Genomic DNA, 26,262 nt, shown 5'->3' with positions numbered 1-26,262 from the left:
GAGTGGGGTAACTGGCCGGGTACAATTGGGGAGAAAAAGGAGGAACAATTCCAAACCCCCCCCCCCCAATAGAAACAGATGATAAATACTTTATCGGTGTGTGTGTGTGTGTGTGTGTGTGTGTGTGTGTGTGTGTGTGTGTGTGTGTGTGTGTGTGTGTGTGTGTGTGAAGAGGCATGCTCGCAAAGCTACCCCCCCCCCCAGCACCACTTTTACATGCCCGGTCTGCAACCGCAACTGTGCATCCAGGATCGGACTACTCAGCCACCAAAGGACCCACAAACAGAAGAAGATGGTCGCCATCGGGCACGATGGACAACCAGCTAGCAAGCAAGTGTGTGTGTTCTTACCATAGTGTGGAGCAAGTCCTGTCAGGGCTGCCGTGTGAGACACCCAGGCAGCAGGATCAATGGGCCGCACTGGCTCGCCTGACACACAACCACGCACACACCACGCACACGCACACACACACACAGAAACACACACACAGAAACACAAGAGCACCTAAATCCATACAGTGATAAGGGTGTGTGTTTATTTGTTTCGCCATCTGTGTGTGTGTGTGTGTGTGTATGTGTGTGTGTGTGTGTGTGTGTGTGTGTGTGTGTGTGTGTATGTGTGTGTGTGTGTGTGTGTGTGTGTGTGTGTGTGTGTGTGTGTGTGTGTGTGTGTGTGTTGCTGACTCACTCCTAGGGAGCGTGAAGCAGCCTCGTGGGTTTGGGTCCCAGCACTTGGCCACCGTCAGTGTGACAGACCTGAAGCAGACACAGATCATCATCATCAGACACTCCATATGAACATTTACAGTCTTTATTACACTTTACTACAAGATCTCACAGTCTTTATTACACTTTACTACAAGATCTCACAGTCTTTATTACACTTTACTGCAAGATCTCACAGTCTTTATTACACTTTACTACAAGATCTCACCGTCTTTATTACACTTTACTACAAGATCTCACAGTCTTTATTACACTTTACTACAAGATCTCACAGTCTTTATTACACTTTACTACAAGATCTCACAGTCTTTATTACACTTTACTACACGATCTCACCGTCTTTATTACACTTTACTACAAGATCTCACAGTCTTTATTACACTTTACTACAAGATCTCACAGTCTTTATTACACTTTACTACAAGATCTCACAGTCTTTATTACACTTTACTACAAGATCTCACAGTCTTTATTACACTTTACTACAAGATCTCACCGTCTTTATTACACTTTACTACAAGATCTCACAGTCTTTATTACACTTTACTACAAGATCTCACAGTCTTTATTACACTTTACTACAAGATCTCACAGTCTTTATTACACTTTACTACAAGATCTCACCGTCTTTATTACACTTTACTACAAGATCTCACAGTCTTTATTACACTTTACTACAAGATCTCACAGTCTTTATTACACTTTACTACAAGATCTCACAGTCTTTATTACACTTTACTACAAGATCTCACAGTCTTTATTACACTTTACTACAAGATCTCACCGTCTTTATTACACTTTACTACAAGATCTCACTGTCTTTATTACACTTTACTACAAGATCTCACAGTCTTTATTACACTTTACTGCAAGATCTTACTGTCTTTATTACACTTTACTACAAGATCTTACTGTCTTTATTACACTTTACTACAAGATCTCACAGTCTTTATTACACTTTACTACAAGAGCTTACTGTCTTTATTACCCTTTACTTCAAGATCTCACAGTCTTTATTACCCTTTACTACAAGATCTCACAGTCTTTATTACACTTTACTACAAGATCTCACAGTCTTTATTACACTTTACTACAAGATCTCACAGTCTTTATTACCCTTTACTACAAGATCTTACCGTCTTTATTACACTTTACTACAAGATCTCACAGTCTTTATTACCCTTTACTACAAGATCTTACCGTCTTTATTACACTTTACTACAAGAGCTTACTGTCTTTATTACACTTTACTACAATATCTCACAGTCTTTATTACACTTTACTACAAGATCTCACAGTCTTTATTACCCTACTGTCTTTATTACACTTTACTACAAGATCTCACTGTCTTTATTACACTTTACTACAAGATCTCACAGTCTTTATTACACTTTACTACAAGATCTCACTGTCTTTATTACACTTTACTACAAGAGCTTACTGTCTTTATTATCCTTTACTACAAGATCTCACAGTCTTTATTACACTTTACTACAAGATCTCACAGTCTTTATTACCCTTTACTACAAGATCTCACTGTCTTTATTACCCTTTACTACAAGATCTCACTGTCTTTATTACACTTTACTACAAGATCTCACTGTCTTTATTACACTTTACTACAAGATCTCACAGTCTTTATTACACTTTACTACAAGATCTCACTGTCTTTATTACACTTTACTACAAGAGCTTACTGTCTTTATTATCCTTTACTACAAGATCTCACAGTCTTTATTACCCTTTACTACAAGATCTCACAGTCTTTATTACCCTTTACTACAAGATCTCACAGTCTTTATTACCCTTTACTACAAGATCTCACTGTCTTTATTACCCTTTACTACAAGATCTCACAGTCTTTATTACCCTTTACTACAAGAGCTTACTGTCTTTATTACCCTTTACTAGAAGATCTCACTGTCTTTATTACCCTTTACTACAAGATCTCACAGTCTTTATTACCCTTTACTACAAGATCTCACAGTCTTTATTACCCTTTACTACAAGATCTCACAGTCTTTATTACCCTTTACTACAAGAGCTTACTGTCTTTATTACCCTTTACTAGAAGATCTCACTGTCTTTATTACCCTTTACTACAAGATCTCACAGTCTTTATTACCCTTTACTACAAGAGCTTACTGTCTTTATTACCCTTTACTACAAGATCTCACAGTCTTTATTACACTTTACTACAAGATCTCACCGTCTTTATTACCCTTTACTACAAGATCTCACAGTCTTTATTACCCTTTACTACAAGATCTCACAGTCTTTATTACCCTTTACTACAAGATCTCACAGTCTTTATTACCCTTTACTACAAGATCTCACAGTCTTTATTACCCTTTACTACAAGATCTCACAGTCTTTATTACCCTTTACTACAAGAGCTTACTGTCTTTATTACCCTTTACTAGAAGATCTCACTGTCTTTATTACCCTTTACTACAAGATCTCACAGTCTTTATTACCCTTTACTACAAGATCTCACAGTCTTTATTACCCTTTACTACAAGATCTCACAGTCTTTATTACACTTTACTACAAGATCTCACTGTCTTTATTACCCTTTACTAGAAGATCTCACTGTCTTTATTACCCTTTACTACAAGATCTCACAGTCTTTATTACCCTTTACTACAAGAGCTTACTGTCTTTATTACCCTTTACTACAAGAGCTTACTGTCTTTATTACACTTTACTACAAGATCTCACAGTCTTTATTACCCTTTACTACAAGATCTCACAGTCTTTATTACCCTTTACTACAAGATCTCACAGTCTTTATTACCCTTTACTACAAGATCTTACTGTCTTTATTACACTTTACTACAAGATCTCAGTCTTTATTACGCTTTACTACAAGAGCTCACAGTCTTTATTACCCTTTACTACAAGATCTTACTGTCTTTATTACACTTTACTACAAGATCTCACAGTCTTTATTACACGTTACTACAAAATCTCACAGTCTTTATTACACGTTACTACAAAATCTCACAGTCTTTATTACACGTTACTACAAAATCTCACAGTCTTTATCACCCTTTACTACAAGATCTCACTGTCTTTATTACACTTTACTACAAGATCTCACAGTCTTTATTACACTTTACTACAAGATCTCACAGTCTTTATTACCCTTTACTACAAGATCTCACAGTCTTTATTACCCTTTACTACAAGATCTCACAGTCTTTATTACCCTTTACTACAAGATCTCACAGTCTTTATTACCCTTTACTACAAGAGCTTACTGTCTTTATTACCCTTTACTACAAGATCTCACCGTCTTTATTACCCTTTACTACAAGATCTCACAGTCTTTATTACACTTTACTACAAGATCTCACAGTCTTTATTACCCTTTACTACAAGATCTCACAGTCTTTATTACCCTTTACTACAAGATCTCACCGTCTTTATTACCCTTTACTACAAGAGCTTACCGTCTTTATTACCCTTTACTACAAGAGCTTACTGTCTTTATTACACGTTACTACAAAATCTCACAGTCTTTATTACACGTTACTACAAAATCTCACAGTCTTTATTACACGTTACTACAAAATCTCACAGTCTTTATCACCCTTTACTACAAGATCTCACTGTCTTTATTACACTTTACTACAAGATCTCACAGTCTTTATTACACTTTACTACAAGATCTCACAGTCTTTATTACCCTTTACTACAAGATCTCACAGTCTTTATTACCCTTTACTACAAGATCTCACAGTCTTTATTACCCTTTACTACAAGATCTCACAGTCTTTATTACCCTTTACTACAAGAGCTTACTGTCTTTATTACCCTTTACTACAAGATCTCACCGTCTTTATTACCCTTTACTACAAGATCTCACAGTCTTTATTACACTTTACTACAAGATCTCACAGTCTTTATTACCCTTTACTACAAGATCTCACAGTCTTTATTACCCTTTACTACAAGATCTCACCGTCTTTATTACCCTTTACTACAAGATCTCACAGTCTTTATTACCCTTTACTACAAGAGCTTACCGTCTTTATTACCCTTTACTACAAGATCTCACTGTCTTTATTACCCTTTACTACAAGAGCTTACTGTCTTTATTACCCTTTACTACAAGAGCTTACCGTCTTTATTACCCTTTACTACAAGATCTCACAGTCTTTATTACCCTTTACTACAAGAGCTTACCGTCTTTATCACCCTTTACTACAAGATCTCACTGTCTTTATTACCCTTTACTACAAGATCTCACAGTCTTTATTACACTTTACTACAAGATCTTACTGTCTTTATTACCCTTTACTACAAGATCTCACTGTCTTTATTACCCTTTACTACAAGATCTCACAGTCCTTATTACACTTTACTACAAGATCTCACAGTCTTTATTACCCTTTACTACAAGATTTTACTGTCTTTATTACCCTTTACTACAAGATCTCACTGTCTTTATTACACTTTACTACAAGATCTTACTGTCTTTATTACCCTTTACTACAAGATCTCACTGTCTTTATTACACTTTACTACAAGAGCTTACTGTCTTTATTACCCTTTACTACAAGATCTCACAGTCTTTATTACCCTTTACTACAAGATCTCACAGTCTTTATTACCCTTTACTACAAGAGCTCACAGTCTTTATTACCCTTTACTACAAGATCTCACAGTCTTTATTACCCTTTACTAGAAGATCATTATAGGGCTTTGAGAAGGGATCTTACCCTGGCTGATGGACAACCTCCCGGAGGACTTTGACAGCATCATCGTTACTCATGTTTTCAAAGTTGATGTCATTCACCTGACAGACACACAGTCAGCAACAACAACAACAACTTAGTTTGATCCGACATGTGTCCACAAACAGTGAATGGAGTATGTGTGTGTGTGTGTGTGTGTGTGTGTGTGTGTGTGTGTGTGTGTGTGTGTGTGTGTGGGCAGATATGGGAGGTTTTGTTCATCTTGGTTAAATGTGAACAGTTGTTTTCTGCACTGAGGTGTGTGAGCAGAGCAGCAGCCATGCAGCAGCCATGCAGAGGACACTCAAAAGACATGCAGCTGTCATGCAGTATATATTCAGCAGCCATGCAGAAGACATGCAGAAGACACACAGCAGCCATGCAGAATACACGCAGCAGCCATGCAGAAGACATGCAGCAGCCATGCAGCAGCCATGCAGAAGACACACAGCAGCCATGCAGAAGACACACAGCAGCCATGCAGAAGACACACAGCAGCCATGCAGAAGACACGCAGCAGCCATGCAGAAGACACACAGCAGCCATGCAGAAGACACACAGCAGCCATGCAGAAGACATGCAGCAGCCATGCAGAAGACACACAGCAGCCATGCAGAAGACACGCAGCAGCCATGCAGAAGACACACAGCAGCCATGCAGAAGACATGCAGCAGCCATGCAGAAGACATGCAGCAGCCATGCAGAAGACATGCAGCAGCCATGCAGAAGACATGCAGCAGCCATGCAGAAGACACACAGCAGCCATGCAGAAGACACGCAGCAGCCATGCAGAAGACACGCAGCAGCCATGCAGAAGACATGCAGAAGACACACAGCAGCCATGCAGAAGACACACAGCAGCCATGCAGAAGACATGCAGCAGCCATGCAGAAGACACACAGCAGCCATGCAGAAGACACGCAGCAGCCATGCAGAAGACATGCAGCAGCCATGCAGAAGACATGCAGCAGCCATGCAGAAGACATGCAGCAGCCATGCAGCAGCCATGCAGAAGACACACAGCAGCCATGCAGCAGATGTGCAGAAGATATGCAGCAGATATTCAACAGCCATGCATAAGACACACAGCAGACATGCAGCAGACATGCGGAAGACACACAGCAGACACACAGCAGACACACAGCAGACACACAGCAGACATGCGGAAGACACACAGCAGACACACAGCAGACATGCGGAAGACACACAGCAGCTGTGCAGAAGACACACAGCAGACATGCATGGCTCTCCATCTGGAGGGACAAGTCTGGCTTTTTCATGACTAAACATCAAACCTCCCCAGAGTTCAACTGAGATCTCAGAACACACACACACACACACACACACACACACACACACACACACACACACACACACACACACACACACACACACACACACACACACACACACACACACACACACAAAAACAGGCACCTGAAGTAACATGTCCCCGGGTTCGATGCGTCCGTCTGATGCCACAGCTCCACCCTTCATGATGGAGCCGATGTAGATCCCGCCATCTCCTCTGTCGTTACTCTGGCCCACAATACTGATTCCTAGAAAATTATACTTCTCTGGAGGGAGGGAGAGAGGGAGAGAGAGGGAGAGAGAGGGGGGGAGAGAGGGAGGGGGGTACACACACACACACACACACACACACACAGTGTGGGACTGGTGTGATTTGGTTGGTGGTGGTGTGACAGCAGGCGGAGCAGGCAGGTTATGAGGGAATGAGGTGGGACTCACCCATGTTTAAAGTGACAGTGATGATGTTGAGGGACATGGTGGAGTCAGTGACACTGCTGAGAGACACAGACTGGACAGACACAGAGACAGACAGACGGACAGACAGACAGACAGACGGACAGACAGACAGACAGACAGACGGACAGACAGACAGACAGACAGGAAAACAAAAAGAGATAGAAGAGGGGGGAAATGACCATCAAGTGACAGAAGAAGAAGAAGAGAGAGGAACATGGAGGAAAGGGGGAGGGGAGACATCAGAAATCATGTAACCACAGATATACACAGATAAACACATACAACTTCCTGTTTGGACTATGACGTCATCATGGGCGGTGTGTGTGTGTGTGTGTGTGTGTGTGTGTGTGTGTGTGTGTGTGTGTGTGTGTGTGTGTGTGTGTGCTCTCACCCTCTCCATCCGTGGTGCTTTTGGTTTCCGGCGACGACGGCGTTGTCGTCTGAGGAGGCGCGTGCCGCTCTGCTCCGTTGATTGGCTGATCCTGCCGGGACACCGCAGAAGGTTTAAGCGTTAGCACGACCCTCAGCGCTCATCGGAATATAAACATCTCCATGGCAACCAGGTGTCCTACCTGGAACCTCTGGAACCTCTGGACACGAGCATCAAGCAGACTGCTAAAACGTGGATTCAGTGTTAAAACTCAGAAGAGCTCTGGTAACGTGAAAGGAGAGGAGCAGGAGGCAGGAGGAGTATGCTCTGGGAATGTGAAAGGAGCGGAGTAGGAGGAAGGAGGAGTATGCTCTGGTAATGTGAAAGGAGCGGAGTAGGAGGAAGGAGGAGTATGCTCTGGGAATGTGAAAGGAGCGGAGCAGGAGGCAGGAGGAGTATGCTCTGGGAATGTGAAAGGAGCGGAGTAGGAGGAAGGAGGAGTATGCTCTGGTAATGTGAAAGGAGCGGAGTAGGAGGAAGGAGGAGTATGCTCTGGGAATGTGAAAGGAGCGGAGCAGGAGGCAGGAGGAGTATGCTCTGGTAAAGTGAAAGGAGAGGAGCAGGAGGCAGGAGGAGTATGCTCTGGTAATGTGAAAGGAGCGGAGTAGGTGGAAGGAGGAGTATGCTCTGGGAATGTGAAAGGAGCGGAGCAGGAGGCAGGAGGAGTATGCTCTGGTAAAGTGAAAGGAGTGGAACAGGAGGCAGGAGGAGTATGCTCTGGTAAAGTGAAAGGAGAGGAGCAGGAGGCAGGAGGAGTATGCTCTGGTAAAGTGAAAGGAGAGGCGCAGGAGGAAGGAGGAGTATGCTCTGGTAAAGTGAAAGCAGAGGAGCAGGAGGAAGGAGGAGTATGCTCCGGTAAAGTGAAGCAGAGGAGCAGGAGGAAGGAGGAGTATGCTCTGGTAAAGTGAAAGCAGAGGAGCAGGAGGAAGGAGGAGTATGAAATATAGATTTTAAAGTAGAAGAATGATGGGAAAGAAACAGAAGACCTCCCCCTCCTCCTCCTCTTCAGATGATGCTCTGCACCCAGGACAGATGAGGCATCATCAGGGATGCCTGTGCTCTGCCTGTGTCTGTTAATGATAACCCCGTCCTGGCTGGACAATGCATGCTGCTCCACCATTGGCTGGTTCCCGTCACGTGACCACTCCGAGCCAACTGGGGGCGTGGCCCCACAGAAGCAGGAGGCCATGTCTCTGTACAAGATTACTAGAGCGAATGATCAGAGCAGCTCACCAATGGTGTGTGTGTGTGTGTGTGTCATTGTGTCTCTTTGTAAGGTTTTGTATGTATGTGTGTTGTGTGTGTATGTGTGTGTTGTGTGTGCTGGGTGTGTGTATGTATGGGTGTGTGTTGTGTGTGTATGTATGGGTGTGTGTTGTGTGGGTGTGTGTGTGTGTGTGTCGTGGGTGTTTGTATTTAGGGTGTACATGTGTGTAGGGTGTCATTGTGTGTGTCTTTGTAAGGTTTTGTATGTATGTGTATTGTGTGTGCTGGGTGTGTGTATGTATGGGTGTGTGTTGTGTGTGTATGTATGGGTGTGTGTTGTGTGGGTGTGTGTGTTTGTATTTAGAGTGTACATGTGTGTAGGGTGTCATTGTGTGTGTCTTTGTAAGGTTTTTGTGTGTGTGTGTGTGTGTGTGTGTGTGTGTGTGTGTGTGTGTGTGTGTGTGTGTGTGTTTGTGTGTCAGGCACACACTGAGTTTGATAGTAGATAGGCATCAATTATTTAACGTGCAAAAAATAGTGTAAAATTATTCCTATGATGAAGACATCATCAATACACGTGTATTACAGGTGTATTACAGGTGTATTACAGGTGTATTACAGGTGTATTACAGGTCAGTGAGCGGCAGTCTTACTTGTTCATGTCATAAAGAAACGATGACTATAAGAATACACAACATAAAAATGCATCGACATTTTGATTTACTCAGAAATAGAAAACTTCAGAGGCAGCCTGGAGGCCGGCGGTTCACAGAGGAAACGGAACCCACCGCCTCTCCGGACCAGAGGCTGGGTCAGGCGTCGGTCACACTTCCACCTGCAGGTGGCGCCAAACTAACACGAACGATGCCTGCTTTGAACAAAAATGACGAACGTGCTTCTGTCATTGTGGGAGCACCTGTCCTGACATACCACACGGTGTTCTGCCCACCTGACCAGCTCCAGGTATTAATCAAGTAATTAATTAATTAATTAATTAGCTAGCTAATTGATTTACTTATTGTCTTTTTACCCGTCTCCTTCCCCTAATAGTACCCGTTCAATCACCCACCTCTTCCGAGACGTCCCGCTCTCTGTTCCACCCCCTCTGCTGATCCGGGGAGGGCTGCAGACTACCACCTGCCTCCTCCCATACATGTGGAGTCACCAGCCGCTTCTTTTCACCTGACAGTGAGGAGTTTCACCAGGGGGACGTAGCGCGTGGGAGGATCACGCTATTCCACAATTATGAGGATGAGGGGATGGACGGACGGACGGACTTGTGGGCGTAACTTGATGTGTACAACTTGAAACGCTCCACCCGTGTGCTGGTGGGTGCAGGTGGAGTGTGTGGACAGTTGTGTGCATGTGGTGGACATGTATCCATGGTAACTCTGGCAGGCATCGCCGAAAATAGGCCATTGTCAACGGCACACGCCGACAAACAGGAAACTGATGTGACCGCTGCAGTAGAAACCGGAAGTCGGCGGGCCACATTTTATACACAGAGCCGATTGTGTCTGTGTACACCCGACCAAGCCGGAGGTAACACGGGGATTCGAACCGGGATCCCCGTGTTGGTAGGCAACGGAATAGACCACCACGCCACCCGGACGCCCCCGAGGTCTCTATTTATAAAGACAACACCATCCTAACGTCTTTTCTATTTCTGTACGCGTCTATGTGCACGTGTATAAATGTGTATAGTAGCGAATTCGAGGGGCAGCCCGGGAACCGCCGCAGCCAGGACGCGAACCAGCATCTCCCGCACCACGGGCCACAACGTTAACCAGTCGGCTAAAGGGTCCGAACCGTTTGCCAAAGGCTAGCGAGTCTATTTATCCGCGATCGTTACAGTATGTGTGTAGGTGTGTGTGTAGGTGTGTGTGTCTGTGTGTGTGTAGGTGTGTGAGTCTGTGTGTAAAACTGTCTCACCTGCCTCCTGAGTCTTCCTCGTCAGAATCGCAGAAGCTCGTCGTCTCTAATTCGCTGCTCTGCAAGGTTGACGAGCTGTCGTAACCAACCACCTCCGTCCCTTGACCCGCCCTCAGACCCGCCCCGCTCTCATCGATTGGCTGAGGGGCGTGTCCATTCAACCTCCCGTCTGTAGGGGTTGGACACAAAGTGGCGCCAACGTCAACAACGTCCATGAGGTGCCAGCAGACAGGAAGTGTTATAGAAAGTAAGTTGAGGTTGAAATGAGAGGAGGTACTGCTGTTTCACCGACAGTTGACTGACAGAAGCTATCACACAGAAGCTGTCAGACAGAAGCTGTCAGTCAACAGAGTGGTTCTCTCTCCGCAGACAAACACCCGACTCACCCTCCGACTTGTCCAGCTCGTCCTGGCGGATGACAGCATTGCCACTGAAAGAGACAGACAGGCAGACGGAGTGACAGACAGACAATGGGATAAAAATGTGAGGACTGATTTCAAATTGTCTTCGTGCAAGTTTTGGGTCCAGAGCCATGCTTTGGACCCACGCTGACTACGTTTACATAATCTATTGTGTTAGTGCGACTAAACCGGGACTTTTAAAACACACGTGAAGATGTTAGTCCGACTGAAATCCTGCTACATGGACTTTCTGGGAGTGGGACTAACACACTAGATGATGCGGTTGGGGGTGGATGTACTCTGGCATGTATACGCTTCAATCGGCCCCGAACTGGCCTAGGCGTTCTGCGCATGCTCCATAGTTCCCGCGGCGGTCTTACGTCCAATAGCAACCAGCTGAAAGGGGGCATATCGCCACCTACCGTACCGGGGTGGGACATACTTCTGTCAATAAATCGATTCTCCCCCGGTTCTTGTGTACCGGGACAACGGCAGTAGTCATCACCCAGTCTCCTAATGAGCTTCACACTTGTAACAACGTCTGCTAACTCATCTGCCACGTGTAGAGGACAGACAGACGGACGGACGGACGGACAGACGAACGGTCAGATAAACAGACAGAAGAACAGAAAGACAGGCAGACAGACATATGGGCACACCGACAGGCATGCTACCACCAGACAAGAGGCAGAAACAGACAGATAGACAAGGACACGGGCAGATGGTCAATTTGAGAGACAGACAGGTACCTACTGGAAAGATGGAGGTCTTGAGTCTCCTATGCCTCCAGTTCTCTCTGTAGAGGGTGGGGCTTCAGCCTGGCTGTCCGGCCCCCCACAGTCTGAGTGACAGCCCTCTGCTGACACCAACTATAGAGAAAGGAGAAAAAAGGAGAGAATCTGGTGGACAGCCGAGACGACACGGATCCATTTATAGTAGAAGTGAATCAGTTTAGGAAGCGGCAGGTTCTTCTAAGGAGGGGGTGGGCCATCTTGGCTGAGGAACTTGATTAGGACACAGGTCTGTAATTGCTTGGTTGGAACAAAAACCTTCACCCACACTGACCCTTTGTAGATAAGATTGCCCACCCCTGTTCTAAGGTATGATAAATTTACTTTATGCATGCTCAGTAATCCAGGTAAGAAAATCCCAGAAAGGTGAATCAGTTCATTGGGACAACGTTTAGTGGTAGAAACGTTTCATCACTCATCCAAGTGACTTCGTCAGTCTCAGCTGACTGCAGGCGTCTCCACCCTTATAAACAATACAGTGGTATAACGACCGAAATCAACCACCAGTTTCATATGCAAATATGGGTGTGACCATTAACTAGAGTTACAGTGTTCATGTGTACTATTCACAGAGGGTTGGGGAATAGTTGCAATCACAGCATTGTGAGATGAGAGTGCACTACATCCTGCAACACCTGACTGTCCAGTGAAATATGCAAGCATCCTGTTTGTGGACTTCAGCTCAGCGTTCAACACCATTCCAGAAATCCTCTCCTCCAAACTCTCCCAGCTCATTGTAAACCTTGCCATCTGTCAGTGGATCACCAGCTTCCTGACAGGCGAGAAACAGTAGATGAGGCTGGGGGACGTCACTTACGGTATGGACAATCAGCACTGTTGCTCCGTAGGAAAGTGTCATTTCCCATTGCTCTTCTCCATCTACACCAACAACTGCAGTTCCAAGGACCCAGTAGTTAAACTCCTAAAGTTTACACTATGGTCATCGGACTCATCCAGGATGGGGACGAGTCTGCATATCGGCGGGAGGTTGAGCGGCTGGTGTTCTGGTGTAATCAGAGCAATGTGGAGCTGAACATGCTCAAGACTGTGGAGATGACGGTGGACTTTAGGAAACACCCCTCAGCACTGCTCCCCCTCACAATATCCAACAGCCCTGTGTCATCCATGGAGATCTTCAAGTTTCTAGGAACTACCATTTCAAAAGACCTGAAGTGGGGGACCAACATCAACTCCATCCTCAAAAAGGCCCAGCAGAGGATATTGCTTCTGTGGTAATTGAGGAAATTTGGTCTTCCACAGGAGCCGTTGAGCCAGTTCAACACCGCAGTCATCACATCTGTCCTGTACATCCATCACGTCCTGGTTAGAAGCAGCAACAAAACAGGACAGGAACAGACAGCAACGAACAGTAAGGACAGCAGGAAAAAAAATCATTGGTGTTGCCCTGCCCACCCTGCAGGACTTGTGCACCTCTAGAGCCTGGAATCAGGTGGACAGAATCAGCACAGACCCCCCCCCCCCCCCCCGTCAGTACTGAACCACAGGCTTGGACTCAAAACGCAGACTCAGTTCACAAAAATCAGTCCTTTTAATCGGAAAGAGGTCGGTACGGCAGGGTCGAAAAGGCAAAAACAGGTCAGGAAACTACAGGGCTCAAGAAACTCACACAAGGGGGGAAATGCCGGAACGCTGTCACAAGGAACAAGACGAAGTGGCACAGAAGGAAGGGGACACTAAGACTATATACTCTGGAGGAGGGGAGACAACGAGACACAAGTGCAACACATTAGGGCAGGGCAGGTAATCACACAGGAGGGAGACACATGAGGGCAGGAGGTAAAGGACCTGAACCGAGACAAGAGGTGAGTATCAAAATAAAACAGGAAGTACAAGACAAAGAACACCGGGAGAAACAAAAGATAACTTAACTATCCAGATGGGGAGTGACAGTACCCCCCCCCCAACACACACACCCAGGACACAGTCTGCTTTTTTTAACACTTTTTCTTTTAGAACATACATGTAAAAAAAACCACACCAACAAACAAACAAAAGAGACGCGAAGGCCACTTAATCCAAGGTAAAGGGGAGCAAACAAACAAACAAACAAACAAAAAAGGAGGCGGGGTGGACACTACCACCCCTACATAACGGACACAGTCCGGTTGAACTCCTATCCTCTGCAAGCACTACAGAGCAATGTGCACCAAAACCACCAGACACAGGAGCAGTTTGTTCCCCACAGGCCATCTCTCTCATCAACACTTAACAGCATGGTGCAAAAATAGACACTTATTATGTAAATATGACACTTTGTAAACAGCCCCCTCTGGTCAAGATGTCTCACCGATAAATCTACAATGTAAACTACCTCTTCAAACCAGACGTGCAATACAAATGCCTGTGCAATACAAATATACAATTGTAAATACACATTCAATACTGGTTAGAAAATATTAATGATATTCTTATAATTATAGCATAAGTACGTATATCTCATCTCATCTCATCTCATCTCATCTCATCTCATGTCATCTCATGTCATCATCAGCCGCTTCTCCGGGGTCGGGTCGCGGTGGCAGCAAGGTAAGTAGGGCATTCCAGACATGCCTCTCCCCAGCAATGCCCTCCAGCTCCTCCTGAGGGATCCCAAGGTGCTTGCAGGCCAGATTGGACATGTAGTCTCTCCATCGAGTTCTGGATCTACCCCGGGGTCTCCTCTCAGTTGGACGTGCCAAGAAAACCTCCAAAGGAAGGCGCCCAGGAGGCATCCTAATCAGATGCCCGAATCACCTCAACTGGCTCCTTTCGACACAAAAGGGCTCTACTCCGACCTCCCTCCGGCTGTCCAAGCTCCTCCTATCTCTATGTTTGAGCCCAAACACCTCCCGGAGGAGACTTATTTCAGCCGCTTGTATCCGCGATCTCACCCTTTCGGTCACCACCCAAAGATCATGACCATAGGTGAAGGTTAGAACAAAGCTTGACTAGTAAATTGAGAGCTTTGCCTTCCAGCTCAGCTCCCTCTTCACCACGACGGTCTGGTACAACGTCCACATTACTGCTGATGCTGCACCAATCCACCTGTCAATCTCCCGCTCCATCCTACCCTCACTCGTGAACAAGACCCCGAGATACTTGAACTCCTTCACTTGAGGCAACAACTCATCCCCAACCCGGAGGGAGCAATCCACCCTGTTCCGGTAGAGAACCACGGCCTCAGACTTGGAGGTGCTGACTCTCATCCCGGCCATTTCACACTCAGCTGCAAACCGCCCCAGTCGTGTTCTGATGAAACCAACAAAACCACATCATCTCTGAAGAGCAGAGATGCAATTCTGAGGTTCCCAAAACGGACACACTCCTCACCTTGGCTGCGCCTTGAGGTCCTGTCCATCAATATGACAAACAGAGTCGGAGACAAGGGACAACCTTGCCAAAGTCCAACACCCACTGAAAACATGCTTGACTTTGTGCTGAGAATGCGGACACAGCTCTCACTTTGACTATACAAGGAGATAGGATGGCTTGTAGCAACTGCCCTGGTACATCATACTCCCGCAGTAACCCCCCCCCCCACAGAGTGCCCCGGGGTACACGGTTGTAAGCCTCCTCCAAGTCCACAAAACACATGTAGACTGGCTGGTCAAACTCCCAAGCCCCCCTCAGCACTTCAGCAAGGGTGAAGAGTTGGTCCGTTGTTCCACATCCATGACGGAATCCGCATTGTTCCTCCTGGATCCGAGGTTCGACAATCGGTCGGAGCCTCCTTTCCAGCATCCTAGAGCAGACTTTACCAAGGAGGCTGAGTAATGTGATGCCCCGATAACTGGAGCACACCCTCCGGAGCACACGGGAGAATGCTCTGGTTCTGATTTCCACATTCATACATTTGTGTTAATATAAGTTATGTTGACAGTGTCGGTAAACTGTAATGCTAGCGAGCATCATGCCACCATGACTAGCAGATGGCTAGTGGTAAGTAGCATGCAGACAGGTGTCGCTCTGCAGAGGAAACTGCAACCAAATGCTGATCAGACAGACAGGCAGACAGACCGATATAAAGACAGACAGGCAGACAGATATAAAGACAGCAGACAGACAAACAGACAAACAGTCAGATAGTGTGTGTCTGACCCAGGAGATAACTCGTCCGTTGTAACATGGCAGAAGCGTGTCATCATCAGAGATTTCTTCTTTAACCACCCTGAGAAAAACAAGACAAAACAAACAAGACAAAACCAGTTGGTATAGACCAGTACAGAGAAGTACAAACAGAGTTTCCCACTCATAGGTTGCCCCTGTCATCGGTTTTCTGAGAGGGCACGGTAGTTACTGGACAGATACCTAGTTAACAGAACCACATCTGGACTGATAAGGAACCAGGAAGAACCACACAATCCTTTAAAGGCAGGTTCACATTCTGAACCGTACTGTGGAGAAAACCACTGACGGCAGGAAGAAAAACGTTTCTTCGTTCCACATCAGAGGTTTGGTGTTTTTTCCCTGTTCTCTCTTTGGTTTGAGGACGGCAGGTTTTATTCAGAAGTAACTGACTTCATGAAACCCAGCGGATCTAGTGAAGCTTAATCTGATTTCAGAATCACAAAAGACCATCCAGTCAGCTACCCTACGCCAGACAGTTAAAGACCATCCAGTCAGCTGCCCGTAGGGCCAGACAGTTAAAAGACCATCCAGTCAGCTGCCCGTAGGGCCAGACAGTTAAAAGACCATCCAGTCAGCTACCCTACGCCAGACAGTTAAAGACCATCCAGTCAGCTGCCCGTAGGGCCAGACAGTTAAAGACCATCCAGTCAGCTGCCCGTAGGGCCAGACAGTTAAAGACCATCCAGTCAGCTACCCTACGCCAGACAGTTAAAGACCATCCAGTCAGCTGCCCGTAGGGCCAGACAGTTAAAGACCATCCAGTCAGCTGCCCGTAGGGCCAGACAGTTAAAGACCATCCAGCCAGCTGCCCGTAGGGCCAGACAGTTAAAGACCATCCAGTCAGCTGCCCGTAGGGCCAGACAGTCAAATATACTGACCTTTCATCTACATATATCTATAATGCACCTGCTATGATCTGTACCTATACAAAGTTATGTATAATCTATACTTATCAATACTAAATTATACTCACATCACTGACAGGTCGAAACAACAAAGTCAGCGACGAACATGTAAACACGAGAAACATGTATAAACATGTAAACATGAAGACATGTATAAACATGTAAACATGAGAAACACGTATAAACATGTAAACATGAGAAATTGTAAACACGTATAAACATGTAAACGCGAGAAAATGTATAAACATGTAAACACGAGAAAATGTATAAACGTGTAAACATGAGAAACATGTAAACATGAAAAAATGCGTACACATGTAAACACGAGAACATGCATAAACATGTAAACACGTGTAAACATGATAAAATGTATAAACATGTAAACAGGAGAAAATGTATAAACGTGTAAACATGAGAAACATGTAAACATGAGAAAATGTATAAACATGTAAACATGTGAACATGTACACACATGTAAACATGTATAACATGTAAACAAGATAGAATGTATAAACATGTAAACACGATAAATTGTATAAACATGTAAACATGAGAAATGTATAAACGTGTAAACATGAGAAACATGTGAACGTGAGAAAATGTGTAAACATGTAAACATGTGAACATGTATAAACATGTAGACATGTATAAACATGTAAACACGATCAAATGTATAAACATGTAAACACGAGAAAACGTATGAACATGTAAACACGAGAAATTGTATAAACGTATAAACGCGTATAAACATGTAAACGCGAGAAATGTATAAACATGTAAACATGAGAAAATATATAAACGTGTAAACATGGGAAACATGTAAACATGAGAAAATGTGTAAACATGTAAACACGAGAACATGCATAAACATGTAAACACGTATAAACATGTAAACATGATAAAATGTATAAACATGTAAACAGGAGAAAATGTATAAACGTGTAAACATGAGAAACATGTAAACATGAGAAAATGTGTAAACATGTAAACACGATAAAATGTATAAACATGTAAACACGAGAAAATGTATAAACGTGTAAACATGAGAAACATGTAAACACGAGAAAATGTATAAACATGTAAACATGTATAAACATTTAAACACGATAAATTGTATAAACATGTAAACACGAGAAAATGTATAAACGTGTAAACATGAGAAACATGTGAACGTGAGAAAATGTGTAAACATGTAAACATGTGAACATGTATAAACATGTAGACATGTATAAACATGTAAACACGATAAAATGTATAAACATGTAAACAAGATAAACTGTATGAGCATGTAAACACGAGAAAATGTATAAACGTGTAAACATGAGAAACATGTAAACATGAGAAAATGTGTAAACATGTAAACATGAGAAAATGTATAAACTTGTAAACATGCGAAACATGTAAACATGAGAAAATGTGTAAACATGTAAACATGAGAAAATGTATAAACTTGTAAACATGAGAAACATGTAAACATGAGAAAATGTGTAAACATGTAAACATGAGAAAATGTATAAACGTATAAACATGAGAAACATGTAAACATGAGAAAATGTGTAAACATGTAAACATGAGAAAATGTATAAACGTGTAAACATGAGAAACATGTAAACGTGAGAAAATGTATAAACATGTAAGCACGAGAAACATGACATGAGCAAAGGCAGGCTGGAATTAGTGGGTAGCTCTCTGTCTGTCTGTCTTTCTGCCTGTGTTTATATCTGTCTGTCTGTCTGTCTTTCTGCCTGTGTTTATATCTGTCTGTCTGTCTGTCTTTCTGCCTGTGTTTATATCTATCTGTCTGTCTGTCTGTCTTTCTGCCTGTGTTTATATCTATCTGTCTGTCTGTCTGTCTTTCTGACTGTGTTTATATCTGTCTGTCTGTCTGTCTTTCTGCCTGTGTTTATATCTGTCTGTCTGTCTGTCTGTCTTTCTGCCTGTGTTTATATCTGTCTGTCTGTCTGTCTTTCTGCCTGTGTTTATATCTGTCTGTCTGTCTGTCTTTCTGCCTGTGTTTATATCTATCTGTCTGTCTGTCTGTCTTTCTGCCTGTGTTTATATCTATCTGTCTGTCTGTCTGTCTTTCTGACTGTGTTTATATCTGTCTGTCTGTCTGTCTTTCTGCCTGTGTTTATATCTGTCTGTCTGTCTGTCTGTCTTTCTGCCTGTGTTTATATCTGTCTGTCTGTCTGTCTTTCTGCCTGTGTTTATATCTATCTGTCTGTCTGTCTGTCTTTCTGCCTGTGTTTATATCTGTCTGTCTGTCTGTCTGTCTGTCTTTCTGACTGTGTTTATATCTATCTGTCTGTCTGTCTGTCTTTCTGCCTGTGTTTATATCTGTCTGTCTGTCTATCTGTCTGTCTGTCTGTCTGTCTGTCTGTCTGTCTGTCTGTCTGTCTGTTTTTATATCTGTCTGTCTGTCTGTCTGTCTGTCTGTCTGTCTTTCTGCCTGTGTTTATATCTGTCTGTCTGTTTTTATATCTGTCTGTCTGTCTGTCTGTCTGTCTTTCTGCCTGTGTTTATATCTGTCTGTATATTAGGTCTGTGTGTGTGTGTGTGTGTGTGTGTGTGCGTGTGTGTCTGTGTGTATCTGACAGGCAGTCTCTCACTGACTGTTGTTTAAACATTAAAATGTGTTTGTGTGTCTGTATGTGTGTGTGTGGGGGTGCTTAAAATGTCAACTAGCCTGACCAACATGACCTTTGAACTTGGCAGTAGTATAGAGAAATCAGAGTTCAGCCTATCGAGTGACAGGATTTGACTTGTCTTATTATTCATCCAGAGTAATCCCTGCAACCACGACACCCATCTGGACCACCGCATGTGTGTGTGTGTGTGTGTGTGTGTGTGTGTGTGTGTGAGACCTGACTAATTCCTATATGGAACAAAGCACAGGCCTCTATCCATCAGATAGGAGCTATGGTCACACACACACACACACACACACACACCTCCTCTCTGTCCATCAGCCCACTGTCTGCTCCTCTTCCTTTAACCATACTCAACAGACAGACACACAAAGACAGACAGATATAAAGACAGACAGAGACAGATATAAAGACAGACACAGACAGACATAAAGACAGACAGATATAAAGACAGACAGACAGACAGACAACCAGACATAAAGACAGACAGAGACAGATATAAAGACAGACAGACAGACAGACAGATATAAAGACAGACAGACAGACAGACAGACAGACAGACAGACAGACAGACAGACAGACAGACAGGCAGGCAGGCAGGCAGACAGAGGAGGTTGTGGTCTATACAACTGGCTCTAGTGTCCTAGATGTCTCAATGTCACCAGCATGTGGTTCTGCAGTGGGCAACAGGCTCACGTCCTACACTACCTCTTCATTACCCGTCCTACATTACCTCTTCATTACCCGTTCTACATTACCTCTTCATTACACGTCCTACACTACCTCTTCATTACATGTCCTACATTACCTCTTCATTACACGTCCTACATTACCTCTTCATTACACATCATACGTTACCTCTTCATTACCCGTTCTACATTACCTCTTCATTACACGCACTACATTACCTCTTCATTACCCGTCCTACACTACCTCTTCATTACCCGTCCTACATTACCTCTTCATTACATGTCCCACATTACCTCTTCATTACACGTCCTACACTACCTCTTCATTACATGTCCTACATTACCTCTTCATTACACGTCCTACATTACCTCTTCATTACACGTCATACGTTACCTCTTCATTACACGCACTACATTACCTCTTCATTACACGCACTACATTACCTCTTCATTACACGCACTACATTACCTCTTCATTACACGCACTACATTACCTCTTCATTACACGCCCTACATTAACTCTTCATTATGTCCTACATTACCCTTCATTACCTCTTCATTACATGTCCTACATTACCTCTTCATTGCCCGTCCTACATTACCTCTTCATTACCCGTCCTATATTACCTCTTCATTGCACGCCCTACATTAACTCTTCATTACCCGTCCTATATTACCTCTTCATTGCCCGTCCTACATTACCTCTTCATTACCTGTCCTGCATTAACTCCTCATTACACGCCCTACATTACCTCTTCATTAACCGTCCTATATTACCCTTCATTACCTCTTCATTACATGTCCTCCATTACCTCTTCATTACATGTCCCACATTACCTCTTCATTACATGTCCTCCATTACCTCTTCATTGCATGTCCTACATTACCTCTTCATTACCCGTCCTACATTACCTCTTCATTACAGGTCCTACATTACCTCTTCATTACATGTCCCACATTACCTCTTCATTACATGTCCTCCATTACCTCTTCATTGCATGTCCTACATTACCTCTTCATTACAGGTCCTACATTACCTCTTCATTACATGTCCTACATTACCTCTTCATTACAAGTTCTACATTACCTCTTCATTACAAGTCCTACATTACCTCTTCATTACATGATCCTACATTACCTCTTCATTACATTATCCTACATTACCTCTTCATTAACCGTCCTACATTAACTCTTCATTATGTCCTACATTACCCTTCATTACCTCTTCATTACATGTCCTACATTACCTCTTCATTGCCCGTCCTACATTACCTCTTCATTACCCGCCCTATATTACCTCTTCATTGCCCGTCCTACATTACCTCTTCATTACCTGTCCTGCATTAACTCTTCATTACACGCCCTACATTACCTCTTCATTAACCGTCCTATATTACCCTTCATTACCTCTTCATTACATGTCCTCCATTACCTCTTCATTACATGTCCCAAATTACCTCTTCATTACATGTCCTCCATTACCTCTTCATTGCATGTCCTACATTACCTCTTCATTACCCGTCCTACATTACCTCTTCATTACAGGTCCTACATTACCTCTTCATTACATGTCCCACATTACCTCTTCATTACATGTCCTCCATTACCTCTTCATTGCATGTCCTACATTACCTCTTCATTACAGGTCCTACATTACCTCTTCATTACATGTCCTACATTACCTCTTCATTACAAGTTCTACATTACCTCTTCATTACAAGTCCTACATTACCTCTTCATTACATGATCCTACATTACCTCTTCATTACATTATCCTACATTACCTCTTCATTAACCGTCCTACATTACCTCTTCATTACCCGTCCTATATTACCTCTTCATTACAAGTCCTACATTACCTCTTCATTAACCGTCCTATATTACCTCTTCATTACAAGTTCTACATTACCTCTTCATTAACCGTCCTATATTACCTCTTCATTACAAGTTCTACATTACCTCTTCATTACAAGTCCTACATTACCTCTTCATTACACGGGCTAACAAGCTGACAGCATCCACAGCCCACCTTCACCTCTGCTGTCCAACAATCTGAGTCCACCCTGGGTCAAGACCCCCGCTGGTTTACAGAGGAGGCATGACTGAAGACCACTGATGAAGATGACAGGAAGACTCAGGGGGACTTCCTGACTGCTCTCATCTTACTCTCAACACCCCTGTGTTGACAGTAAAACACCACTAGAATAGATCATCATCGTCATCATCATCATCATCATCATCATCATCATCATCATCATCATAAATGCTGACTGGCTGACCAGACTCCACTCATCTCCAATGCAGAAGACTTTCATGCACAGCGGCGTCTCCGCGTCTGCTGCGTCAACAGTCGAACAATAAAATATAGACACGAAAACCTTCTGTCCTATCGTACTGTCATGACGCACGTCCGGTTCAGCTGAGATAACGACACACATTAATGACGATAACACGCATTAATGAAGATGACACGCATTAATGACGATGATCCGAGTAAACACAGCAGCTCAGCCTGTTGGTCGTGCTGCTGTGGTGTGGTTCAGTCTGGTCTGACTGAGAGCATCACAGGGATGCTTCCAATGAACACAATGGAACTGTGGAACTAGAGCTACAAATATCTACTACTACTACTAGTACTAGTACTAGTACTACTGTTGTTGTTATTGTTATTATTATTACTGTTGTTGTTATTGTTATCAATGTTGTAGAAACAGATTTAACAAGAATCTTGAAGGCTTCCATCCTTCCCAGGCCTCCTGAATGTTGTTGATGGAAAGATGGATGGATGAATAGGTGGATGGATGGATGGATGGATGGATGGATGGATGGATGGATGGATGGATGGATGGATGGATGGATGGGTGGATGGGTGGCTAGCTGGATGGGTGGATAATGGGTATGGATGGGTGGCTGGATTGATGGATGGATGGGTAAATGATGGATGAATAGGTGGACAGATAGATGGATGGCTGGGTGGGTGGATGGATAGGTGGATGTATAGATGTGTGGATGGGTGGCTGGCTGGCTGGCTGCATAATGGATGAGTGGGTGGATGATGGATGAATAGGTGGACGGATAGATGGATGGTGGATGGATGTTTGGGTGGCTAGCTGGCTGGCTGGATGGATAATGGATAGATAGTTCAGTGGGTGGATGGATGGATGGATGGATAGGTGGATGTATAGATGGGTGGATGGCTGGATAATGGATGGATGGATGGATGGATGGATGGATGGATGGATGGATGGATGGATGGATGGATGGATGGATGGATGGGTGGGTGGGTAGATGGATGACCAGGTTGGTCCATAGCAGAGTGAAGCGCCTCTGATCTCCAGCTGCACCATCAGACACAGAGAGCAACATGACGTCACTTCCGTGGTGTCCATCCTGTAAAGGCTGCATAGATGATATTCATCACCATCCGTCATCCTGCTCTCCGGTCGCGAGCCCGCTGGAGCCTACCCAGCAGCCATATTTGCAGATCATCTTTATGCCGTGGTATCTCCATCATATAGACGCTTGCACATCTTCATCATAGCATATACATACACGCGTGTGGGTGTGGGTGTGGGTGTGGGTGTGGGTGTGGGTGCGAGGGGACAGGCCCGCACCGACCCGCAGAAGGGAAGTCTCACCCGAAGTCATCGTCCACCGACCGGAAAAAGAATTTGTAGTTGGGCTTGTTGAGGACGTTCTTAAAGTCCGCCAGAGTCACTTTGTCCGCCGGGACCGGGACTTTGACCAGGTAGGGGGTCTGCTGGTCGTCCAGGTGGTAGATGATCCGGGTCTCCCCCATGGCCACTCACCGGAGGGGGGAGGAGGACGCATCCAGGCCCGGCGTGATGCTCCTCCGGCCGGCCTGCCTCCGCGCGTCTCCCCGTGCCGCCCCGTCACGGACGGAAGCCGAGAATCGGCATGGACGGGACGCCCAGAAGCACGTGTGTGGCCGTTTATCCGGCACGGGTCCGCGTCTGCTTTTTGTCTGGGTGCAGGGGAAGGTGCAGCTGGTCTGATCCTGGACCGGCGGGTCCGCCGACTGCGTTGCCGCTCCGCGACTTTTCACAATAAAATCTCCTCACAATAACACAGAAACAGTCGCGCGCTCCTCACGCGCATGTGGGAGCCGCTTTACAGCAGAGCAACGAAACCCCCCCGACGGGTCGCACATGCAACCCCCACCCCCACCGATATACGTACCCACATTTATTACCGCCCCATAATAATGATTATTATTATGCTCCGTCACTACCTTGTTCTGACACACCAACCCACTGTAACACCGATACCAAGACTGACACCCTGCACCGACGGACTGCCCTCGTACCGCAACCCCACAGTGTGTAGTAGTCACACCATCCTGGTGACCGATCTACTGAAACCATGTTAAATAGGAACAATACGAGGACGCCGCTCAACGCTGTAATTACAACCTGCCGCCACCAGGGGAAGCAGCGGTCTGGGCTGAGCTGGACTTTATCACACCGTGTAGAGACAATCCTGAAATAACCGTCAGAGACGCGAGCTTTTATTTTGAAAGGCTCGATTGAAACCGGAAGTGAAGTTCGCACATGTTTCCGGCGCCTTGATAGAAGCGGAGCAGCTGGCCCCTCCTAATTGATGCTCCGTCCAGTCCCGGAATGAGACGAACGCTCCGGCCTGGATGGAGCAGTGTGGGAGGAGGAGGAGGAGGAGAGAGCAAAAACATCTTTTTAATTCTCTGAAGTCCACATCGGACCAACAGAACACAACCGCTTCCTTCCCGAAGGGGACTCAGCCAGTCTGGGGCAGATAAACAAAATGATGCCAACAGCAGATACAGCTAGTATGTCAAGATGCATAATCATGATATTCTAACAAACCCATGAGACCTTCCGGAATAACAATTACATGAACAGCAATTCTGCTCAGGAAGCAACCTGAACTGGATCTGTGCGATCTGTGGTGGTCTGGCTTACAGCTGTTTCCTCGCAGGAGATCAAGTCACTACTGTGTTGGAACGTCACGTGAACGTCTCTACAGCTGCCGTCCCGGCCACGGGGGGGCGCTCAGATGATGCCGGACGCGTAGCAACCGGAAGCAGGATGGCGCAGGATCTTGTTAGGCTCACAGGGTGGTTGGTGTATGTGAGGTGACCTCCACTGAATGCTGTGCATAGTGACCGCCACTATGTGGCGCTCAACGGCCTGGGGGTTTTCAGCGCCACCGGACAGCCCGTCCGGCCCGTCCACATCAGCGCCGACCCCCCCCCCCCCGGCCCGGACATCAACATCCTCCCGGCCTGCGCGACAAGGACCTACGTGTGGTTGTCAAGCTGATAGATGGGATCAACCCAGGACGACATGCACCTATGGCTGGCACCCTGCACCACACCAGGGTGAACCCACGTGGTGTTCCTGGACTTCGGAGCAGCCTGCCAGGTGGCCATGATCCGTGTGTGGAACTACAAGTCCCGCATCCATTCCTTCAGAGGGGTGAAGGAGGTGGAGACGCTCCTGGATGGGAGGTGCATCTTCGGGGGGAGGGGGGGTCGCCAAGGCATCAGGGACCCTGTCTGGAGGACTGGACCAGTTTGGGGATACCATCCTATTCACCACAGATGAGGAGATCCTGGAGGCCATGTCTTGTTAGGACGAGACCTTCCAAAGCGAGGGCGGAGGTCCAGACAGCCTGGTGCACGAGGAGGAGCAGCATCCACCATCACTATGGGATATGAAGTGCCAACACATACTCACCACAAACTGGCCAACTCGACTGAGAAAGGCAGATGTGTACAGATGTGAAGACCTGCAACCTGCTGCAGTACCCGGATGGGAGAATCAAACACAGTCCGCCCGGCTGAAGGAGTTCTGCTAGTATATTGTACCTCACATGACCGAGCTGTTCAGTGTGATGGAC

The 26,262-nt window shown here is 45.1% G+C and overlaps 1 protein-coding gene across 1 annotated transcript in view; it reads right to left on the bottom strand.

The window, feature by feature from the left end:
- Positions 1–24,387, bottom strand: part of LOC130115323 (segment polarity protein dishevelled homolog DVL-3-like) — a 34,022-nt gene extending 9,635 nt beyond the window's left edge. The window contains exons 1-11 of the mRNA XM_056282930.1: positions 24,003–24,387; positions 16,093–16,162; positions 11,957–12,072; positions 11,189–11,232; positions 10,803–10,971; positions 7,626–7,716; positions 7,217–7,286; positions 6,905–7,044; positions 5,453–5,529; positions 688–755; positions 351–428 (exon numbers count right to left, since the gene is read on the bottom strand). Of these exons, the coding sequence (XP_056138905.1) occupies positions 351–428; positions 688–755; positions 5,453–5,529; positions 6,905–7,044; positions 7,217–7,286; positions 7,626–7,716; positions 10,803–10,971; positions 11,189–11,232; positions 11,957–12,072; positions 16,093–16,162; positions 24,003–24,163 (1,084 nt within the window). The 5' untranslated portion in view covers positions 24,164–24,387. The remainder of the gene's footprint in view (positions 1–350; positions 429–687; positions 756–5,452; positions 5,530–6,904; positions 7,045–7,216; positions 7,287–7,625; positions 7,717–10,802; positions 10,972–11,188; positions 11,233–11,956; positions 12,073–16,092; positions 16,163–24,002) is intronic.
- Between the last annotated feature and the right edge of the window lie 1,875 nt (positions 24,388–26,262).

Source organism: Lampris incognitus, chromosome 7 (assembly GCF_029633865.1).
Source record: "Lampris incognitus isolate fLamInc1 chromosome 7, fLamInc1.hap2, whole genome shotgun sequence".
Lineage (NCBI taxonomy): Eukaryota > Metazoa > Chordata > Actinopteri > Lampriformes > Lampridae > Lampris > Lampris incognitus.
Note: the sequence above shows the minus strand (reverse complement) of the source record. Positions and strands in the feature narration are given on the sequence as shown.